The sequence below is a fragment of the Melanerpes formicivorus genome, unplaced genomic scaffold (genome assembly GCF_026170545.1).
Source record: "Melanerpes formicivorus ecotype bairdi unplaced genomic scaffold, bMelFor1.0.p_v2 SCAF_11, whole genome shotgun sequence".
NCBI lineage: Eukaryota > Metazoa > Chordata > Aves > Piciformes > Picidae > Melanerpes > Melanerpes formicivorus.
Window position 1 is genome coordinate 17,665,009 of NW_027142363.1, and position 16,070 is coordinate 17,681,078.

The 16,070-nt window shown below is 56.0% G+C and overlaps 1 protein-coding gene across 2 annotated transcripts; it reads right to left on the reverse strand.

Annotated features, from left to right (window-relative positions):
* Nucleotides 1-234: 234 nt before the first annotated feature.
* PIGA (phosphatidylinositol glycan anchor biosynthesis class A) lies at nt 235-11,966 on the reverse strand. Of its 2 annotated transcripts, none has more exons than XM_068144711.1 (6): nt 11,894-11,966; nt 10,977-11,641; nt 9,765-9,897; nt 8,288-8,420; nt 6,499-6,705; nt 235-4,157 (listed from the first exon to the last, which is right to left on the reverse strand). In XM_068144711.1, exons 2-6 carry the CDS (start codon nt 11,626-11,628, stop codon nt 3,906-3,908), a joined length of 1,377 nt encoding a protein of 458 aa, XP_068000812.1. In that variant the 5' UTR covers nt 11,629-11,641; nt 11,894-11,966; the 3' UTR covers nt 235-3,905. The 2 variants fall into 2 exon arrangements, with proteins under 2 accessions (XP_068000812.1, XP_068000813.1); XM_068144712.1 differs by lacking the exon at nt 11,894-11,966 and having other exon boundaries at nt 10,977-11,308; nt 11,410-11,497.
* Nucleotides 11,967-16,070: the final 4,104 nt, after the last annotated feature.

The following is a 16,070-nucleotide window of genomic DNA, read 5'->3' on the forward strand; positions in this document are numbered from 1 at the left end:
CATGGTTTAGTTGATTAGATGGTGCTGGGTGATAGGTTGGACTTGATGATCTCCAAGGTCTTTTCCAACCTGTCTGGTCTGGCCTATTCCATTCTATTCTATTCTATTCTATTCTATTCTACTCTATTCTATTCTATTCTATTCTATTCCCAAAGATCTACAACTGTTTGCTTCTGAGCCTGAGCAGACATGAAAACAACAACCAACAACACCTCCCCAGGAGAAATAAAGGTCAAAAGGGAGGGAAAAAAACCCCAACTACCTTTATTGTTAAAAGATGGAGAAAAACTTGACCACAGAAATGAGTCCATCACAGTGCACATCAATGATCCCTCAGGGACAGGGGCTGCAGGGGGGATTCCAGTGCACATCAATGATCCCTCAGGGGCAGGGGCTGCAGGATGGATTCCAGTGCACATCAATGATCCCTCAGGGGCAGGGGCTGCAGGGGGGATTCCAGTGCACATCAATGATCCCTCAGTGACAGGAGCTGCAGGGGGGATTCCAGTGCACATCAATGATCCCTCAGTGACAGGAGCTGCAGGATGGATTCCAGTGCAGATCAATGATCCCTCAGTGACAGGGCCTTGCTCTGTGGAAGGTGTTTGGGTGTTCCTTCTCCTCTCCACCTCAGCCAGGCATGACTCAGTGTTGCTCTCTCTTCCTCGTCCCCTTCCCAGCATTTCACAACCACCAAATGTTACCTTCAAGCACATTGAGTCCCTGGGGGCTCTTAGGCAGTGCTGTTGTTCATTTCTGGGCACACTCATTAGCTCTCCTATTCATTAGTGTCATGACTGAAACTTTTCTATTCCAGCCCCTGGCAGCTTTTCAAAGTGTACACAATCAGTGACATCAGGATAGGACAAGAGGGAACAGCTTTAATGTTGAGGAAGGCAGATTTGGCCTGGAGATGAGGAAGGAATTCTTTCCAATGAGGGTGGGGAGACACTGGAACAGGCTGCCCAGGCAGGTTGTGGATGTCCCCTCCCTGGAGGTGTCCCAGGCCAGGCTGGATGAGGCCTTGAGCAACCTGTGCTGGTGGGAGGTGTTGGAACTGGATGATCTTTAAGATCCCTTCCGCCCCAGCCCATCGTGTGACTCAGCCCTCCCCTGCAGCAGGCCAGGAGCTGAGGCAGCCCTCCCAGGCTTGTGCAATAGGAGCTGCTCCAGTGGAGCAGCAGCAGGTTTGCAGTGAGCAGTCAGGCATGAACTTCTGGAGGCAGCTTGGGCAGACAGCTTTTAATAGTCACCTTCCTCAGCAGCAGCCCAGCAGCAGCAGGCAGGAACACGAAGCAGATGTTCTGCCCTCTCTGCCTGCATGCTCCCACAGGCTAATGGAAAACCCCCAGCCTTGAAGGGCAGGCACAGGAACCTCCAGGCAAGCTGTACATCCAGCTGGAAAACCAGAGCACACCAAGGTTTGGCACCACTTGACCTGACCTCCACTTTCAATGCAGAGCTGGAAGAATACAGACTGCAGTAGAGTGCAGAATGGAAGTGAGATAGAAAAGGCTAAAAACTCTGGTAGAGAAACCAGGCCTGGTGTGTGGTTTGCTTTCCTTGCTCAGTGGAACCAGGAAATGGCAGCCAGGAGGTTAACTGAGTCCCTGCACAGCCAGGAGCTGGGCTTTAAACCCTGGTCCCAGGGCTCTAGGGGCAGCAGCCTCTTATTGCACTATTAGTTCACTATTAATGTACTGCTAGTAGTGGCTAACACTAGGGCAGCACTCCAAAGTCAGTCAAGTGTCAGAGTTTTAGTGCCCTGGGCAGAGCATGGTGCTGGTGACATCAAGGAGACAGTCAGCCCCTGGCACCCCCTGGGATGTGACCCCAGGGAGAGGACACTGAGCACTGCCAGCAGGCACAGGGAGCAACTGCTCTAGGGGGCTGGGGGTGGTGATTTCTTCTCTCCATGAAAAGCACACCTATGGGTTACTGCCACTCAAGGGAGGCCTTCCAAGAACACCTCTGCTGTGAGCACAGGCTGAGGGAGCTGGGGGTGTGCAGCCTGCAGAAGAGAAGGCTCCAGGGGCACCTCAGAGCTGCCTGCCAGGAGCTGAAGGCATCCTGCAGGAAGGCTGCAGAGAGACTTTTGCTGAGGGGGGCTGGAGCCAGGCCAAGGGGGAATGGTTTGGAGCTGAGGCAGAGCAGGGTCAGAGTGGAGCTGAGGAAGAAGTTGTTGAGTGTGAGGGTGGTGAGAGTCTGGCCCAGGCTGCCCAGGGAGGCTGTGGCTGCCTCCTTGCTGGGGGTGTTGAAGGCCAGGCTGGATGAGGCCTTGAGCAGCTGAGTGGAGCTGAGAGGTGTCCCTGGGCATGGTGGGGAGCTTGGAGGAGCTGAGCTCTGAGCTCCCTTCCAGCCTGAGCCATTCTGTTGCTCCACTTGCAGAACCTGTCTGACAGTGTTTCTGATGGGAGCTGGGTGAAACCACACACACTGAGCCCTGTCCCTCCCAGCCCTGGCCTGCACTGCTCTGTTCGTCAGAAGGAAAGGACAGGAAATTTTTAAACCAAACCATCCAAAAAAAACAACCAAACCCCCCCCACCAAGTCCACACAAACCAAAAAGGGCAACCCAGAAAAACCCCAAAACCAAAGCAAGAGGGGTGGGAGGGTGGAGAGAGTGAGCCAGCACAGTGGTGCTTGTTGAGCCCCTCAGGGGTCTCTCTTGTGCACACTTTGGCATGGTCTGGGCTGTTCCTGAGGGCAGAGTTTTCTCCAGGTGACAGAATTGCTTCTATTAGGTGATCAGAAAAATGCCATCAGCTTGACAGGACTTTCCCACAGGGGAGTGAGCATCACAAACCTGCCACAAACCATCCACAGTTCATACTGGAGCTCTGCTTCAGCAACAGGTTGGTCCCACTGTGACTCAGGAAGGGCTTCCAAACAGCAGCCCTGCAGGCAGAACACTCACAGGGACACAGCTGCTAGGACTAAGGCTCTGAAATGTCCATGGGCATGGACTGCAGGACTCATGTCAAATGCCAGAGCTGTGTCTGGGGGGGGTTGAACTAAACAGTGTCCAGGTCTGGTGTCCCCAGCAGAAGGACACAGAGCTGCTGGAGTGACTCCAGAGGAGGCCACAAGGATGCTCCAAGGGCTGCAGCAGCTCTGCTGTGAGCACAGGCTGAGGGAGCTGGGGGTGTTCAGCCTGCAGAGGAGAAGGCTCCAGGGGCACCTCAGAGCTGCCTGCCAGGAGCTGAAGGCATCCTGCAGGAAGGCTGCAGAGAGACTTTTGCTGAGGGGGGCTGGAGCCAGGCCAAGGGGGAATGGTTTGGAGCTGAGGCAGAGCAGGGTCAGAGTGGAGCTGAAAAAGAAGTTGTTGAGTGTGAGGGTGGTGAGAGTGTGGCACAGGCTGCCCAGGGAGGCTGTGGCTGCCTCCTGCCTGGGTGTGTTGGAGGCCAGGCTGGATGAGGCCTTGAGCAACCTGGTCTGGTGGGAGGTATCCCTGCCCCTGGTGGGGAGGTTGGAATGGGGGAGGTTTGAGGTCCCTTCCAGCCTGAGCCATTCTGTGATGCTATGAAACACTTTTAAACAAGTCTCAAGATAAAAACCCACAGTAAACCTCAGGAATGAGCAGAGGCTGCTGCACACTAACCATGTCTGTGTTTTGCTGTCCCAGTTCAGTCACCTTCCACACTGTCAGGCCTGTCAGGTACAACCTCCTCTGCTTCAGTCTGCAAAGCTTCTGCCACAGCTCACACTCCACGGTGAAGTGCAGGAGGGGTGCCCACACACCTGCATGGCTCCAAGACTCAGTGAGAACATCACCCTAAGTTGAGGTAGCACAGTTGAGCAAGTCCACATCCAAGAGCTTCAGAAGGAAACGGCAGGCTGCCAGGAGCAGAGTCCTCGGGGCGGGCAGGGGGCCCTCGGTGCCCCAGGCGTCCTCTCCACTGCCCCTCAGGAGCTCGGGACTCTTCCTTTCTTTCCTACACAACACTGCTTGGTCCAGGCACCTTTAGGTCCTGTGGCATCTATGGCCACATCGATGAGGGAGTCTGGAGTCATCCACCTCAGCAGCAGCAAGAGCAGGAAGTCGAGAACAGCCAGGAGAGCAAAGATGCGGCCGGTGACCGGGCCGCAGCGCGACACCAGCCTGCCCAGCCGCCCCGCCATGGGCAGCACCGCCTCTGCTGCCACCCTGCTGTACACCTGGGCAGGGAGAGACACAGCAACAGCTTCAGACACTGCTCCTGCCCCAGGAACCACCCACAGCTTGGTGCCACACAGTGCCAGGGTGCCACAGTGCGACACCAGCCTGCCCAGCCATGGGCAGCACCGCCTCTGCTGCCACCCTGCTGTACACCTGGGCAGGGAGAGACACAGCAACAGCTTCAGACACTGCTCCTGCCCCAGGAACCACCCACAGCTTGGTGCCACACAGTGCCAGGCTGCAGGGGGCCCCAAGGCTCAGCTGCTGCACCCACTCTAGGTGGTGGTGCAGCTGAAAGGAGCTGGCACATCTCCCTGCCAAGCTGAGCCTGAAACCTGCCCTCCACTGCTGCCCTTGGGAGGTGACTCCAGTGTCCAGCTGTGCTCATGGGGAACACTTTCTCCTGGAGTCAATGGCAATCTCCCCAGCAGGAGCTCATCCCCATGCCCCCTTGTCTCTCCCTGTGCAAAGAGAGTCTCCATCCTCCTGGCAGCCCCTTTTGGTGTCCTGCTCCTTGGGTGTAAGGCCTCCCCTGAGCCTTCCCCTCTCAAGGCTGAACAAAGCCAGCTCTCACCAGCAGGCAAAATGAATTCTCTGTCCCTCACAGCACAAGGAACAAAGGCTACCCACAGAAGCTTTGAGGGTCTGAAGTGCTGAACTGTGAGCACTGTTCTGAACCTGCCATTCATTTACTTGAGGAGAGAGGCTTCTGGCAGCTCTCCAGAGCACTGCCCTGGGCAGGATGGCTGCACCCTCTGGCTCTCCAGTGAGGCCAGAGAGAGGGATGGGCTTGGGTCATTCATTGAATGGATTCTCATCTCACAGTCACAACTTTCAAAGACAGGCCAAGGGGAATGGTTTGGAGCTGAGGCAGAGCAGGATCAGAGGAGAGTGGAGCTGAGGCAGAAGTTGTTGAGTGTGAGGGTGGTGAGAGTCTGGCCCAGGCTGCCCAGGGAGGCTGTGGCTGCCTCCTGCCTGGGGATGTTGAAGGCCAGGCTGGATGAGGCCTTGAGCAGCTGAGTGGAGCTGAGAGGTGTCCCTGGGCATGGTGGGGAGCTTGGAGGAGATGAGCTCTGAGCTCCCTTCCAGCCTGAGCCATGCCAGTGTTCTGTGACTTCCCTTCACAGAGGTTTCTGTTTGCTCTTTTCACTACAGGGTTATAAGGGAAACTGAAATCTCCACCAATCTCTGTAAGAGCTCTGCAGCTGAAATGCTGCTTGCAGTTGCAAACTATCAAATGCATTGCACTGTGAGTGCTTCCAAAGGGTCACACAAACTGGTCAGACCTGATGCTTCACCTCTGACACAGCAGATACACCTCTGAGTGCACACAGTGTAACCAAGAGGCACCAATTCAGCTGCTCCCTTGCCTAAGGCACAGGGCTGAAGGCAGCAGGGATGCTGCCATGGCGGCAGTCAGCAATCTTCACTACCAGCTGAGCTTTCACACTGAACTGCAGTTTGAATCCTGACATTAGAACTGCCCCCAGCAGGAGGGATATGGAGATGTTGGGATGGGGCCAGAGGAGGTCACCAAGATGATCAGAGGCTGGAGAACCTCTCCTGTGGGGAAAGGCTGAGAGAGTTGGGGCTGTTCAGCCTGGAGAGGAGAAGGCTCCAGGGAGACCTCAGAGCAGCCTTCCAGTACCTGAAGGGAGCTAAAGGAAAGCTGGGAAGGGACTTTTGCCAAGGGCTGGGAGTGATAGGATGAGAGGGAATGGATTGAAGCTTGACAGGGCAGATTGAGACTGCAGAGGAGGAAGACATTCTTTAGAGTGAGGGAGGCTGTGGCTGCCTCCTCCCTGGAGGTGTTCCAGACCAGGCTGGATGAGGCCTTGAGCAACCTGGGCATCTTTGGGATGCCTTCCAACCCAACCCATTGTCTGACATACAGTCTCAGCAGTGTGCCAGGGTACTGCCATCACACCCACAGCTTATGGCAATGCAGCTGTGCCCAGCCTGCCAGCACTGCACTGCCTCTCAGCACTTCACACCACTTGCTAGCTGATGCCAGACAAATCTTCACCGTGGCCTCTGCTGTTCCTTTTCACACAAAATTTCCCAGCCCTGCCAGGAAAGTCACTTCATGTGGAAAAGGGAAAACAAAGAGATGGGAAGGAAGGTAGCCAGAGCCCTGGGCTGCTCCTCAGAATGGGTATGGCATGAGAAAAATGCAGGTAGATAAAAGCTCAGCTATTTAGGGATGCACATGGGGGGGAGGGGGAAGAGTCTTTTGTGCAGCTGTGTGAGGCAGGTGTTGGAGTGGGAGCACAGAGGCTACACAGAGTGCACACAGCACTCCCCTCACCTGAGGAGAGTTCAAAGCAGAGCTGTACTCACTTTCTCAGTCCTCTCTGCCACGTTCCTCCAGGTATAGAAGGTCTTCACCTCCCTGTGCAGAGCCTCAGGGGATGGCAGTGTCCCTGCCCTCAGCCGGGCAATGGCTCTCTCCAGGCCAGCACACAGGGATCTCACAGAGGGCTCACACAAGATGATGAGGCTCTCTGGCAGCACCTCAGGAATGCCACCCACTCTGGTGCTCACCACCTGGGCAGGAAGCAGAACAAACAACACTTGAGTGCTGCTGCTGCTGGTGCACAGGGCAGGCACAGCACCCAGCAGGAACAGGAAACAAAAGGATCCAAGCAGTGGCTGTGAGCTGGGAGTTCTGCCTCTACCTGGGCTGGGAAAACACCTGGCACAGGGACTTGGCTTCAATGTTGGTCACAATGACTGCTTGGAATGAGGGCTGCCCTCAGTGCTGGGGCTGAAGATGTGCAGGGCAGTGTGGGGAGGAGGCAGCCAGGCTCTGCTGAGGGATGTGCAAGGAGAGCCCAAGGGGCACTGGGTGTCAGCTGGAGCAGAGGAGGTGGCAGGGGAAGAGGAGGGAAAGCTTTTTGGCTGTGAGGGTGTGAGAGGGCTGGAGCAGGCTGCCCAGAGAGGTTGTGGAGTCTCCTTGTGTGGAGGCATTGCAAAGCCAGCTGGCTGTGTTGCTGTGTGAGCTGCCCTGGGTGCTCCTGCTCTGGCAGGGGGCTTGGCCTGGCTGCTCTCTGCAGCTCCCTTCCAGCCTCTCACACTCTGATTCTGTGATGGAGTCACTCAGGTTGGAAAAGACCCTTGAGATCATCAGGACCAGCCATGAAAGCAGTGGCAAAGCAGCTGGAAGCAGCCTTCATCTAGTGAGTGGTTGCTACCTTTGCTGAAGCTCTTTGTTACAGCCCCATCAGTAGTCCCTCATAAGAGCTGTTCCTGCTGCTTGGAGAGGACACTCCTCTGCATCTGCCTGCAGCTGATGCTGTCTGAAGCACTCTGAACATTTACCAGAGCTCCTTTGCAAGTGCAGTAACTTAAATCTGAATTTCTCCTTTGAGAGGGGAATCAGAAACTAAGCCTCAGGGCACACCATCAGCTCTGAGGAGCAGACAACACTGTGAAAACTGCAGAGTTCCCTCCCCTCAGATGACAAATAACTGCCACAGCTAGGCAGGAACCACTGCCAAAGGAGGAAAGCAGCAGAGCCCCTCCCCCGTGGCACATCAGACCTCTGGTCAGGCTTCTACACACTTCATGTGAGAAGCTAAGTTCTTTATGGCTGCTGATTTAACTGTCTTGGGAGTTGTCAGAGTCAGAAATTGGCCAGAAAGGGCTTTTCCTGTTTCCTCTCTCTCTCCACCCTCCATGGTAAGGCAAATACACCCCCAGCTCCTTTAAGCAAGCAGATGGCAGCTGTGGGTGCAAGAAGAAAGCAGCTCCAGCACAATGCTGCAGGCTGCTAAGTCCCTAGGTCTGACTGGCCATGCCCATGAGCCACCTCTCTGCAGCAAATCTACAAGCAGTGGCACCATAAAACCTTCCTGAACATACATCAGCTACCCTGAAGCTCAGTTGCAAGAGCAGGCCCAGAGCAGCCTGCTTAGCTCAGGGGCCTGGAAGTCAGCTCACCTCCACACAAGGCTCTTCTGGGAGCTTTCAGCAGCTTTGCTTAACCTTTCTGCCCCAGCTTCCAGGGACCTTTGCTCCCCACAGAGCCTCAACTGGAATCAGATGTTGCAAGCAGGCACTGCTTAAGCTCAGGTGGACCCCAGGCATTCCAGAGAGCTGAGAGTTTTTCATGGCTGTTCTTCCTTACCTGTAAGCCACAGCTTGCTGCTTCCACAATTGCCATGCAAAAGGCCTCAGTGAGGGAAGTGTTGAGGAAGATGTGCCCCTGGACTAGAACATTTCTGACATCCTGGTGCTCCAAGGCTCCCAGGAGACGTACCCTGCGTGGAAGAGCAAGAAAGGGTCAAACAAACAAGAGCTGAGCACTGCACCTGAGCTGCAGTACTGCTGCCCTAGTGTCACACAGGCTGGACAATGTGCCACTGCTGCACACCTCTGGGGTGAGGGAAGAGCACAGGCTCCTGGGATCCACTCTCTCCAGGCTGTCCCAGCCATGGACAGCCAGAAGGCTTTTGCCTCTTCCTTTCACACTAAAATGAACTCCTGATAATAAAGCTGGAGTGGGGGGAGAAGCTGCTTCATTTGCCTTCAAAACACTGCTGCTAAGCTTTGCTGTTGTGGAAGGGAAGATGGCAAATCTCCATGATGAGCTCCAGGAAGCCTGCCTTCCTCCCTCCCTTTGGATGCATCATCTGCATTTTCAATGTGAGTTCTGATGACTCTCAAAGTCTGAGGTGGAAAGGAAGGTATTTAGGATGCAATGAGCAGGAGCTATTATTTTGAAGAGATCCTGGGAATCAGAAAAGGGAGAAACAAGAAGGGTGCTGACAACTTCCTCAGAGCAAGCACTGACTGAAGTGCAGGATGTGCAACAGGAAAAAACAGAGGGAAAGGAAAAATTAAGAACCTGGTCCTTGCCACACAAAACTGTCTTTGAAGAGCAAGGAAACCCCAAAGCCAGACACATCTGCACAAAACAAAGCAGCACCAGGGCCCAGGCTCAGAGAAGCATCAGCAGAACACACAGGGGGTAAGCACTCCCCTGGAGTTTCCTCCTGGAACAGTCAACTCCTAGCAGCCTGCTCCTAGAGCAGCAGTGACACAAAGTACCTGGCACCTTATGCCACGTGGCAGCAGGGGACCCAAGCACCAGAGGTTCAGAAGAACAGGATCACTCACAACCCCCAGGCTGGCACAGGCTGCCTGGAGCACAGGGAAAGGCCCAGGTGGAGGCTGGCAACCTGTGAGCCAATTTGCCCCCTGGTTGCACACCTCAAGCAGGAGCTGTGTTGGCTTCTCAGGCAGTCTGTGTGCTGCTGCTACCCTGCTACTGCAGAAGGACTCCAAGATTTAAAGGTGGACTGGATGACCTTGGAGGTCTTTTCCAGCCAAGCCAATTCTATGGCTCTAGTTTATATCTAAGTCAGCTTTTTCCTGGCTTGGGAGAAAGTTCACACAAGGTTCTTCTGTGAAGTAATTTACAGGCTCACAGTGCAGCTCCTGCAGCCCTCAGCTGGTATCTGGCCTATGCCCCTCAGCCTCAGTCACACCTTCCCCAGCCTCACGCTTTGGGGTGGGTGTTTTAGGGGGGCAGGCAGGCAGGAGAGCTGTGGCTGCTGTCCTTCCCACCCCTGAAGCACACAGAAGGGCAGCAGAGGACAAACCTGTCGTGGAGCTGGTACCTCTCCCGGACCTCCTCCAGCACGATGCGCTTTGGTCCTTCCCCTCCAACCAGGAAATGCAACTCTGGGTACTTCTGGCACAGCTCAGGGATGATGCCACTAAGCAAATCTATACCTAAGAGCAGAAAATTCAGGGCAAGCTGTTATTGCATTTGATTGGAGAACTTAGCACTTGTTGTCAGAACTCCCCAAGAGATGAAAAACCAAACTATCTTGAGGTCACTTCTGAGCACAACACTCAGGAAAGAAGACAACTCAGGAACCATTAGCAGAGAGCTGAGAAAGAAAGCCCCAAACCTGCTTCAGTTGTATTGAATGAATGGAAAACAGTTCCAACTTTTCCAACAGAACACAGAGATCAGGGCAGTTCTGGGCCCCTCAGTTTAAGGGCACTGAGACACTTGAAGGTGTCCAGAGAAGGGCAACAAAGCTGGGGAGGGGTCTGGAGCACAGCCCTGTGAGGAGAGGCTGAGGGAGCTGGGGTTGCTTAGCCTGGAGAAGAGGAGGCTCAGGGGAGACATTCTTGCTCTCTCCAACTCCCTGAAGGGAGGTTGTAGCCAGGTGGGGGTTGGTCTCTTCTCCCAGGCACCCAGCACCAGAACAAGAGGACACAGTCTCAAGCTGTGCCAGGGGAAGTTTAGGCTGGAGGTGAGGAGAAAGTTCTTCACAGAGAGAGTTGTTAGCCATTGGAATGTGCTGCCCAGGGAGGTGGTGGAGTCACCATCACTGGAGATGTTCAAGAGGGGATGGGATGTGGCACTTGGAGCCATGGTTTAGTTAGTCACAAGGTGTTGGGTGACAAGTTGGACTTTATGATCTTTGAGGTCTCTTCCAACCTTACTGATTCTATGATCCTATGATAAATCACATCCCCAGGTCAAACCTTTCAAACGTTGTAATACTGTAGATACTGAAAACATCTCAAGCCATGCACCCTGGAGCCCAGCAAGCACAGAGGGAGCTGCACAGGCAGAAGGGCTCAGGACTGTGGCCTTCCAGCTCCCATTGAAGGGCCAATCCCCACCGCAGACACAGCGTGGGCAGCACCGAACCAAGCCCCCTTTCACCCTACCCTAAGGAAAAGCACCACCAGAACAGGCTGGGGTTTTGTCCCCCATGAGGCTCACAGGATGTTAGGGGTTGGAAGGGAACTCCAAAGATCACCAAGTCTAACCTCCCCCGGCAGAGCATCACCTTTCCTGTACACCAGCCTGCTGACCACGACGATGGTCACTGTGCTGTCATCCCTCCGGGAGGGCTCCGGGGTGAAGTCCGTGGGATCCACGGCGTTGGGGATGACCGAGACGATGCGAGGGTCCAGGGCCGCCCGCAGCACCGTGTTCTCCTTGCTGGTGTAGGAGACGCAGATGATGTGGTTGGTGTCGCACAGGGACACGGTCAGGAGCTTGTTGGTGAGCACCGAGCTGACGTCCGCGAACCCGAAGAGGGAGTGGTCGGTGAACACCGTCCGCAGCCCCATGGTCTTGGCGTGGAAGAGCGCGTCGTGGGCCATGGCGGAGAAGGAGCTGTGGGCATGGACGATGGTGACCCTCTCCCGCACGAATATGTACCTGAGCAAGGGCAGGCTGTGGAAGAGCGTGGTTGCCGTGGACTGGTTGTACATTACCTTCAGCGGCAGGTAGTAGACCTTCAGCCCGTTGGTGAGGTAGCGGACGCCCTTCCGGCAGCCGTAGGCGTGGGTGACCACCAGGACCTTATGGCCCCGCTCGATGAGGCACTGCGACAGTTGGTAGATGTGGCTCTCCACGCCCCCCATGTTGGGGTAGAAGAAGTCCGACACCATGCAGACGCTGTGCGCCCGTCCCGCCGGGGCCCTGCCCGCCATCCCGGGGCTGCTCCTGCCGGGGAAACCACCACCAAGGGCCATCACTCGCCCGCGGCCGCCCGCAAGGCCGCCGGGAGCCCTCGCCGCCGCCAGGCCCGGCCATGCCCGCCGCGCAGGCCGCACCGCGGCCCCAGCCGGCGCCGCGCGCGGAGAGGCGGCCGCCGAGGGCCCTTTAAGAAGGTGATCGGCGGCGGCCGCCTCGGGAGGGGGGGAATGGGGGGAGGAGAGGAGGGGGGCGCGTGCGCCCGCGCGCGCGTGCACGTACCTGCCGGCCGCCGGCGCCCCGCGGCCGCTTCCCGCCGCCCTCCCATTTCCGGGCACGGCCGCCCGGTCACCGCGGCAACCGCACGCCCGGGGCCCGCCGCTCCGGCCAATCGCCGCCCAGCTGTCCCGCCCCCGGCCCGCCGCTCCGGCCAGTCACCGCCCAGCGCTGCGTCACGCGGGAAAGGACGCGGCCAATGGGAGCGGCCGCGGTGGAAGATGGGGCTCTCCCGCCGAGGGGATCCTGGCCGGGGCTCTGGCTGCGCCCCCCGTCCCAGGTTGCCGTGCAGCGGCGCGACCCGTGGTATGCGGGGGGCCGGCTCTCGGCCGGTTGCTGTAACAGACAGAAGCAGGCTGCAGACAAAGCGGCACCGACCGCAGCGATGCGTGCGAGGGACGGCACTGCCCTGCTGCCGTGCCTCTGGGCTCGGGCACGCCAGGAACGCCGGGAGTGCTCTTGGGTCGTTGTTGTTTTCGGTAACAAATAAACGTGCCGTGGGGTTTAGCAGCAGCCCGGCAGCTGTACGAGTTGTGCCCTGACAGCCCGGCCGCCAGCGCTTGGCTGCCGCTGGTCCCCTCGAGGAGCTTTGCGTGCAGCTGTTGACAGCTCCAGCAGGGGTCCGAACTGCAGCTGGCTGCCCAGGAGGACGATAACTCCCCCGGCCGGGGCTGCTCCTGCCTTTACTGCCTGTTCCCAGGGTGATCTTCGGCAAGCTGCTGCTTCGCGCCGAGATGCAGAGGCTGTCAGGATCAGTCCTGCCGTTGCTCCTACACGAATGTGCGCCTTGAGTGCCTGCGGCTGACCCGGGCAGCAGTGCTGTTTGTGTGCCTGCTGAAATGGAACCTTAGAGGTGGTTTGGAGCTACCGGTTCCAAGGAGGACATCAGGCACTTCGTTCCGGGTCCAGGCAGACAGGAAAGACAATGTGCTGAAGAAGGAAAACATTGGTCATTTTTTGAGCACTTCTCAGGTGTTCAGAAAGGTGAGAGCTATGCTGGCACCTCTGACTCCATCACCAGCTGCTCCTCTGGAGGGAAAGACCCTGAATTTCAAGATAAGAAACCGGGTGTGAGGCCAGGAGCAGGCAGGCTTCTCTCCTGCAGTGGCAGCTGTCCAGCTGTGAGAGGAGAAGCTGGGAGCCAGGGGGCAAAGGGATTTCAGTCCCCAGAGAAGCTGCACTCAGAAGGTCAAGCAGCTGCCTTCAGTTACAGCTAGGAAAGAAACCGCAAAGTAGTGCCAGGAGGAGGAAAGCACTTGGAGCACCCCATGAGCGGAAGGAATTTTTGCCACTGTCCAAGTTCACAGGGGTGCTGCTAAATTGCTGCCCATAACTGGTGCCACAAGGGTGAGGTGCCACAGGGATGCAGTATCATGGAGGTGAGGTGCCACAGGGATGCAGTAGCACACAGGTGAGGTGACACAAGGGATGAGGTGCCACAGGGATGCAGTAGGACACAGGTGAGGTGCCTCAAGGGGTGAGGTGCCACAGGGATGCAGTAGCACACAGGTGAGGTGCCACAGGGATGAGGTAGCAGACAGGTGAGGTGCCACAGGTACACAGTACCAGAGGGGTACAGTACCACTAGGGTGCAATACCACAAGGGTGAGGTACCTCAGGGGTGAGGTGCCACACACTGTTCATTGGCTGTGTTGTGTTGTTCATTCATAAACCTGTCGCTGATCCCGAGCAGATCCAGAATCAGCCCTGCCCCGACCTGAGGTGAAGCTGCTGAGAAGTGGCCAGCAGCTGAAGAGAATTAATTTGTCTTCCTTCCTGAGTGCCTGCACTCGATGCTTTTACTGCTTCCTTCCAAGAATGTAAAAGGTCAGAGGGGGGCTGTGGGGTATGGAAAGCAGGGAGTAAAGACGGTAAACCAGTGACAGCAGAGTAATTACTGCTGCTTGAGTGCTCCCTGGAGCACCCTCATAAATCGAGCTAATGGAGAGAGATGATGGAGGACATTTCAAAGAGCCTCCTGTGGTTTTGCGCTGCTAGCAGGTGACATCTTGCCTCGGGGACACCACTTCTGTGCTCTTGAGAATGCTGGGGAAATATCTCCTGAGCCCTCTGCTCTGCCACCTCCCTCTCAGGCTGAATTCACCACTCTGCCCCCAGCCTGATGTGATGCTGCTCCTGTTGCATGTCTCTGGAGCAAACTCTGTCCCTGTTGGTGAAGTGGCTCTGCTGTCTGCACACAATTCACGCATTTATTTACACTCAGCGTGCCTCAGGCATGCACATTGCTCATGCCAGAGCACCACTGATGGGCAAAACCAGGTGATGAGCCTTTCACAGAGCAGCTCCTGGCAGAGCTGTGGAGCAGTGCTGCAGGGGGGTTGGACTGGATGCCTTTTGGAGGTCCCTTCCAACCGGAACCCTTCCTTCATTCTGTGTCTGCCATGCAGCCGGTGCACCACCAGCTCTGTAGGAAGTCACCTGGCTGTGTGACACCGATGCAGCTCTGCCTTTCTCTGCTCTGGACCCCCCCAGATCTGCCCTCAGTGATGCTGGAGCCACAGCCTCTTGACTGTGTTTGATTATCTCTTTTGAAGCATCCTGGGAATTTATATCTTCGAGTGCACACAGACTGAAGTGCCAGGACTGCTGGATGGCTTCTCAGGGCCAAAGTTAAGCAAGGCTAAGGACTTGGTGCTGGAGGCAGGAAAATGCCTGCAGTGACAACAGCAGATGGAGCTCCTGCAAACTTCAGCCCAGCTCCCGCCGCTGGAGCCACAAAACATCTCCCTGCGAGGCTGGAGCAGCTGCACCTGATGTGTGCTGTGTTGTGCACAGCGGGGCCAGCACTGCTGGCTGTGCTCACAGTGCCCGTCAGCGGGGAGCTGCCTGCTGTCTGTTGTTTGGATGCAAGCTGAGCTGCTTACCCACTCTGAACAGGAACCACTCAGCTCCAGCATTAGGCGGGCAGCCAGTCTGAAACTGCAAAGCAGGAGCCATTAATTGTAACAACACTTGAAAATCCATCACAGGAAAGCAGGGTTACTTCAAGCTGGGGGCAGGGAGCTGGACAAGGCTTCAGATGTGGGCCACTGCCTGAGGCTCAGCAAGTCACAGGGGCAAGGTCCTGCAGCTGGCTCCTCTCATGTGCTCAGTTTGCTTTACTGCCTGAAGGAGCAGTTTCCTTTTAACTTAATTTAAAGCAGACTTTCTCCTCCCCAGTGGAACATTCCCAGTGAAGGCTGTGAGTAACTGCTGATGTAGGAGTCTGACAGGAAGGAAATTTATGGCAGGACATCATTTGTAACCCCTGGCTTGTTTGCTTTGGGATGTGGACTGTAATAAATGAGAATATAGATTCCTTGCCCTGGCAAACCTCTTGTAGCTCCAGAGAGACCAATTCGTGCCAGGAGTCAAAACTTAGGAGGTGACAACCTCTTTGATCCTTTAAAGTTGAAAGCCTTGTGACAGTTCTTCAGGGAGCCCAAAGGAAGCTGACCACTCCAAGAGCTGCCACAGATTTTTTTGGGGGGTGGTTTCCAAGTTTTCAGTTTGTTTTTCTTTTACACTACTGTAAAGCAAAATAACCTCTGGTAGACAGCAGCACTCCTGCCTTACAGTGGCACAGCAAAACAAACAGCACAACAAACAACAATACCAACAGAGAGCAACAGGCAGAATCACAAACTTTTGGGGGGCTAGAAAATAGGAAGCATAGAATCCTAGAATGGCTCCAGGTGGGAAGGGACCTTGGAGATCATCTCCTCCAAGCTCCCCACCATGCCCAGGGACACCTCTCAGCTAGATTCAGCTGCTCAAGGCCTCATCCAGCCTGGGAACAGCCCCAAGGAGGAGGCAGCCACAGCCACCACATGTCTGTGTGTGTCTGTACAGCCTCTTGCAGGAACAAGGGAACCGTGAGGCTGTGCTGGTGCTGCCGAGCTGCTTCACCTGGTTTAGTGCCATGGTCACATTCCCCTCCTTGTCCTCAGCAGGGGAGCCCGGTGCAGACCAGCAGCAGCCCTGCTGCAAGGCTTCCACCCAGGTCAGGCTGTGCTCTTTGGTGAGGTGTCCCCAGCACAGGTCACAGGGACAGCCTGCCAGAGGGTTTGCAGAGATCTGGACCACAGGCAGCCTAGGAAAAGCTTGGGGCAGCCAGCCAGGGTCACATCCTAAAGGCCTTACCCAGGCACTGTCTGGGGCTTTGCCTCAGGATTCAGCCCAG